Source organism: Montipora capricornis, chromosome 7 (assembly GCF_036669925.1).
Source record: "Montipora capricornis isolate CH-2021 chromosome 7, ASM3666992v2, whole genome shotgun sequence".
Classification (NCBI taxonomy): Eukaryota; Metazoa; Cnidaria; class Anthozoa; order Scleractinia; family Acroporidae; genus Montipora; species Montipora capricornis.
In genome coordinates, this window is record NC_090889.1 from 21,779,992 (window position 1) to 21,786,782 (window position 6,791).

The 6,791-nt window shown below is 41.7% G+C and overlaps 1 protein-coding gene across 2 annotated transcripts in view; it reads left to right on the plus strand.

Moving 5' to 3' along the window:
* The window catches only part of LOC138056417 (FYVE, RhoGEF and PH domain-containing protein 4-like), a 13,157-nt gene continuing 6,366 nt past the window's right edge, over positions 1–6,791 (plus strand). The window contains exons 1-6 of one of the 2 annotated variants that reach the window (XM_068902202.1): positions 1–41; positions 1,304–1,353; positions 1,723–1,780; positions 3,644–3,715; positions 4,872–4,949; positions 6,070–6,756. In XM_068902202.1, coding sequence (XP_068758303.1) covers positions 1,769–1,780; positions 3,644–3,715; positions 4,872–4,949; positions 6,070–6,756 — 849 coding nt within the window. In that variant the 5' untranslated portion in view covers positions 1–41; positions 1,304–1,353; positions 1,723–1,768. Of the gene's footprint in view, positions 42–323; positions 1,354–1,722; positions 1,781–3,643; positions 3,716–4,871; positions 4,950–6,069; positions 6,757–6,791 lie in introns of those variants that run through there. The other variant, XM_068902201.1, reaches the window with a different exon arrangement.

Here is a 6,791-nt window from a genome sequence, read left to right on the forward strand (position 1 = left end):
ACCTGTACAGAGAGTTCCCAGATACCAGCTTCTTTTAAAAGGTTCTTTGTATTACATTGTCTAGTAGCCATAAACATTGAAATTGTATCTATGGGGAGCAATCCGTTTGAGTCGAAATCCCGGTGTTAATTCCTGAAATTCTGGGTTGTCAATGAAAACAAACGGTTTCCTTGTCTGAGATCCTTGCAGTTGATAAATCAACTTACACGGTTGATTCGGCTACACTACAACGACTTCGAGTGAAAGTTTATTTAGGATGCGTTAGCCAGCCGTACAAATGCAGGGAAGCCTACTACAAATGCAAAGACAATCCAACTACAAATGTAAGAGAAACCTACTATAACAACTAAAGTTAAATATGAATCTCATAGAAGTTGCGCTACGCCAGATACGAAAAACCGCCAAAAAACATGGAGAAACGTATTCCTCGTCCAATGCAGCAGCATAAAACCCCGAGTAAAAGGTGAAAATAATTAAAACAGCACATAATAAATGGAGTAAACAGACAAGGGGACTGACTACATAGAATGAAATAAGTCTCCCCCCAAAACTATTCACCTTCACCTTCACCTTCACCTGTCCCCTGGCACCAAGATGGCGCATGTTAAATACCCTTAACTGGTCCCGTGACACCCCGCGAGTCTCTCCATCGTGGCGTCAGAATATCAATTTCTGACTAATTCATCCAGTCATTCAATCGTCAGAAATTACATTTGTATAAGAAGATGAAGTAATCGAGATTCTAATAGGGTTCGAACCCATGACCGCTTGAGCGCTGAACACTGCTCTGCCAAGGAAGCTACTCCAGCCATCTGGTAACTGGCCCGCAATGGCGCGTTCGCTCCGTCCCGTAGCCCGCAGAGCTGAAACTACGGTGGAGAGAATAATTGTAAGTTACATACTGAAACTGTGGATATGAAACTATATTCTATAAGCGAAACCGTTATCGTGGTCAATGAAGAAAATTTTACAAGCAGTTGCGGTGAGGAAGCTGTCTCTTGTTGGTGAACAAATCGTATTCCAGTCTTCCTCGCATTAAATGTAAGAGACCTTTTGCCCAAAGGGATTGCGTCCCAGTGTCACACCGAAAAGGAAATGTCATCAATCCGGCGATAATTTCGGATATTCAGGAAAAAAAGGAAGCCTTTTCGATCTGAATCTTCCGAAAACATCATTTAAAAGTAAGTCGTCGACAAGCTCTCTCGAGATGTGTTCTAATTTTGTTACGACTCTTCTAGCAGGTTGTTTTGTGTTGCATGCGAGCATACGGTTTCAGAACCTAACCTCTCCCGTTTCGTTGTAGATTACCTTTCAAAATTCCAGAGGATTCGCCGGACTAAAAGAATACCTCAGGTATAGTATGTGGGACACTTCGTGGCTTCTGTCATTGACCAGGCGGGCAAACAAGGAGAGGAGAAAGTATCAATGAGAAACCATAGTATGGGAGGTAGAAATTTCGTTTCCTCTTCCACATCCTTTCCCCGGGGTACGATGTTTCAGCATTGAGGTAGCTGATTTGGTCTATTGCTTATTTTCTCGCAAAACTTTGTTTAAAAATAGACGCTTTTCTGACGCTGTTGGAGACAAACCTGATACCAGATTATACTCTTGGGTAATGGACTCGATGAGTTATCAATTTCAACGTTACTCACGAAGCGCTTATTCATAGAGCTTGCTCTCGTTTTCGGTAAATACATCTCGACCTCTTTTGTTTTTCTTCAGACGCTTTGGAATCATTGCCAAGTCGGCGCAACATGCGAATGACAGCATGAAAAAGACGGTAATTCAGACCATTCTGCATGTAAATCTGTAAATCTATTTGTCTCTCTCCGACGTTGGGAAATATCACAGGCAGCCCTGTTCGATTTCGGTCACATAAGCGTCCTACATGTAGGCAGGATTCGAAGCTGCCTCCCCCGTAAAACCAGTCGCCGGATGCTCCACCCATTGAGCTACTGCACCTCATGGAAAGCTACAGTCTTGACAAAACTCGTTTGGAAAATGTGACACACCAGTATACAATAGTCATTCCCTAATTTGTCTGTGTCATAAAAGATTAACTTCTCCATACTTTATCCCCCCCACCCCACCCCCCTCTAATTTAATGTTGGTTTAGAAACGGTCAAAGGCTTGCACAGTGTTTTGTACCACATTATCAACATTGGTATGGGGAAGAAGGGAGCACCAATAAACTTTGATGTTGAGTGCATGTCCAGTGGTGTGCACGACGGGATCCCCCCCCCCCCCCCCCCCCTTCTAATTTAATAGGGAGCTTAGGCAACACCACCGGCAACGGCAATGAGAACGTCACAAATTGCATATTTAGTAGGCAAAAACAATAGCTTTGCACGCCCTGCACGTGCGTTTTCACTTTTGTCCATTTCTTTGCCGTCGTCAGCAAAACTACAACGTGAAATAGCCAGATTTGAGGTTTTATGACAACGTCAGCACTTGAGGAAACTTTTATTTCCTCCCTAAATTAACCGCCGTTCCTACCAGTGTCATCTTGAGGAACTAGCACACCCCTGTCATATTAAAAACGTGAAATAGTCACGAAACGATTAAAATAACGCGAATGTATATTTTGAGATGACGTTCTCGTTGCCGTCTGCCGTTGTCGTTGCTTAAGCTCCATAATGTTGTTTTAGAAACGGCCAAAGGCTTGCACAGTGTTTTGTACACATTATCAACATTGGTATGGGGAAGAAGGGAGCACCAATAAACTTTGATGTTGAGTGCATGTCCAGTGGGTGTGCACGCCGGGATCCCCCCCCCCCCCCCCCTCTTCTAATTTAATAGGGAGCTTAGGCAACAACACCGGCAACGGCAATGAGAACGTCACAAATTTGCATATTAGTAGGCAAAAACAATAGCTTTGCACGCCCTGCACGTGCGTTTTTCACTTTTGTCCATTTCTTTGCCGTCGTCAGCAAAACTACAACGTGAAATAGCCAGATTTGAGGTTTTATGAACAACGTCAGCACTTGAGGATTAAACTTTTATTTCCTCCCCTAAATTAACCGCCGTTCCTACCAGTGTCATCTTTGAGGAACTAGCACACCCCTGTCATATTAAAAACGTTGAAATAGTCACGAAACGATTAAAATAACGCGAATGTATATCTTGAGATGACGTTCTCGTTGCCGTCGCCGTTGTCGTTGCTTAAGCTCCATAATGTTGTTTAGAAACGGCCAAAGGCTTGCACAGTGTTTTGTACAACATTATCAACATTGGTATGGGAAGAAGGGAGCACCAATAAACTTTGATGTTGAGTGCTTGTCCAGTGGTGTCCACGCCGGAATTTTTCCTAAGGTTTTTGTCCCCGATGCGCCCTTTGCAGATAGCGATCACATGGTACAAAAACCGCCATACTGGAGAGCAAATTACGCACTGGGACTTCAAAAACAAAGCAACGTAATTTAAACTGTCTTTGTTTTAGATGTCCCAGTGCGTAATTTGCTCTACCGTTTTTGTACCATGTGATCGCCAGCTGCAAAGGGCTCCTTGTAGACCCGTTATCTATGTTCTGAATCGACAAAGTGCCCCGCCGATCTGTGGGCTCTACTATGTGTATTATGATGTTTATTAGACTGTTTATTATAACAAATTTCCACTTTTAACTTTCTTTCCTTTTTTTTGTCAGGAACGATTCAAGATACTCTTAGAAATTCAGGATAGAATAGGGGTTGACTATCCCCTTATCACAGCGAGTCGAGTGAGTAGCTTTCTTGAAAGCAAAACCAGTTGTGACTGGTGCAGCAAACGGATTTGTTTGCACTTAGTTCTCTCTTTGCCGTCGTCTCCTTAAAGTGGTACTATGATCAAAAAATCATTTCCTTTTTTTCTTCAGATTTTGAAAGCGTGTTTGCTTAACACCTAACTTGCAAAATTTTGATATTTGAGTTTTATCCAAAGGCTGTTTATTTTGAGTGTAAGTTTTGGATTTCACGGTCCGCCATTACTCACGTTCAAAACTGGCCGATTGGACCTCAGAGGGTTGGCTCTAGAGAAAATGACGTCATTTACTCACTAGCTTAAAATTTCAGCGTGTAAACGCAATTATTACATATGCAAAACGCGGGTTTAAAAGTCTGAAAGCCCGAAACTCCCGTGCTGCATATTAATTCGGGCCGCGTACACACGCATTGCATTCTTAAACTAGTGAGTCTTTGACGTCATTTTCTCCTCGACCCAGCTCTCCAAAGATTTTAAAGTTAGTAATGGCGGACCAATAAATAAGAAAATTCACTTAAAATAAACAGGTGTCTTTTAAAATCAGAACTTAAAACATGGGTCAGTTAGTGTTTAGTTAACATAGTTTTGAAATCCAAAGAAAAAAAAAGGATTGTTTTTTTGGTCGTAGTACCACTTTAAAGGCTAAACAGCGGCCGTCTATCAGAATTCAGTTTAAATCTCGATTACGTTTTCTAACCTCGTTCGTCACTATTCTAGTTGAATTAACTTCATCAAACTATAGGTGAACAATTCAGGAGATAAATGGCGGAAACTGTCCTGCAACTAATAAGGAAATAACGATTCGCTGTTTTTGCTCACATTCTCCATGCAACAAGAAATTGTTATTTTCCGTTGAAAAATTGCAGATAATAGGAGAGAATTCTGTATTCAAAACTTCAAAAGGCATGTGCAGTAAATGGCGTTGATTTAGTGGCATGAATCTCACTGCCACTGTCTTAGATATTAGAATCATCATTGTTATTGGCTCATTTGAAAGTTTTTGGTTACGATACCTCAAGGTAATCACTCTTTTATGTTTTTATGGTATTCAATCACTTGCGCTTTCGTGCAAGTGTCATGACAAGTTTTGCGTCCTTTTTTAATGACTAAATTGCTGGTTTCCTTGTTTCACATAGGAATTCGTGATGGAGGGAGAATTCAAGAAGGTTGCTGCAAGGACATCAGACAGTCATCAAGAAAGAACACTGATGCTGGTAAGAACAGCAAGTGTTCCATTAATTACTTGGTCAAACGAAATGGAAGTTTTAATACAATAGAACCTCAAAGCAACGTCCACAAAAAAAAACTCCAATTCGGAAGATAACTTAATGGCATCGAGAGTATTTTCTGATTATTCCATCTGGTTCATGCTGCATCAAAACCCATTATTGCCAACAGATCTATTTTTCATTAATTTTTGCCAAATGTCCAGATTTAAAATAAATTGAATAGTTTTTGCTGGAACGTTTACCTTCAGCTTTAAACAAACTGTCCAATTTGAGAAAAATCTGGATACTTTCCATCAACCAATCAAATGTCAAGGTAAATAAAAGAACCGAGTATTGGCCAATCAGGTTGCAGCTATTAGGGAGCTTAAGTACGCGACGTTGTTGAGCCATGGACAAACACCCGGAAGTGAACATTTCGCTCGCCAGGACACTGGTTTCTCTCAGATTTTTAAACTAATCGTCTCTAACAGAGAAAAAACCGTTTTTGGAAGCCGCATAATTATTAGGTAATAGGACTACATGCTTGTCCAATGTGGAAATAGTTGGATTAATAAAATTCTGAGGACTGCCAAATTGGACTCTGCCTGCCGACTCGTCTAATTTGGTAGTCCTCAAAATTTTCTTATCCAATTCTTTCAAATTGGACAGCATGTAGTCCTATGAGTGGCTGAGTTCGTGCGTGAGCGCGTGCGTGAGTGCGTGCGTGAGTGCGTGCGTGCGTGCGTGCTTCATGGCCTGAATTGAACCAGTAACTTCAATAAGATTGTAACACCGGCCCTATAAGATCTGCTTCGAGTGTTTGGTCTAATAGGATAAAAGCGCTTGATAATTTGTGTATAAATAAATTAAATTTTGTAGTAAATGATGTGTTGGTACGAATGGCACTCGCTCTGGAATACATTTACATAGGAAATGTTATTTAAATGGTACATCATAATCTCACGCGAACTGGAACATAACGCAACTAGAGGCGGGGAAAACGTTGTATTGGTGGAGTAATATAAAGTTTTCCCGCCTTTTGCACCTGCTGCCTGATGTAACTCCATTCTAATTGGCTGATCACGTTTTTTCGCCAGTTCTGATTGGTCAGTTTTTTGCCTTGCAGTTTAATGACGTTCTTCTTTGCTGCGCCAAGTTTCCGGGGACAAACAAGTACAAGGTCAAAGTAGAAATGGATTTGTATGGGATGGAGGTTAAAACAGAAGATGAAGACCTTGAGGTAGAAAATGCTTTTCGGATTATCAGCAAACAAAGAGTGATGGATTTTACGGCGCCAAATGCTGAGGCAAGAGAGACCTTCGTCAACAAACTCCAAGAGACCGTTGATGAACTTGCAAGTAAACGTGAGAGCTACAGAAGAGCGCGTAACATCGAGGTCTTAAAGGAGGGGGACCTGGGTAAGAAAGCGCCGACCTGGGTCCGAGATGAAGCAGTGAGCATGTGCATGCTGTGTGACGTCATGTTTACAAGGTTCCGTCGGCGGCATCACTGTCGTGCCTGTGGGAGGGTGGTGTGTGGAAATTGTTCCGGCTACAAAGCCGCCCTGGAGTATAAAAACGGTAAATTGGAGAAAGTCTGCGAGGTTTGCCACAGGATTCTCGTCAAGGGTTCGACTGAAGAAAAGGCCAAAGAAGCTGTCGTCAAGGGAAAAAGCATTTTAAAAATTGATAGTGACAAGCGGATTTGGCACAGTGGATACTTGAGTTTCAAAATGAAAGGTGACAAGGCTTGGCAGAAGAGGTGGTTTGTGCTTTCCAGTGACTTTGTTCTGTTTCGTTACAAGGCGAAAAAGGTAAAAAAGATAACATTAGCAACAGCTCTTTCATT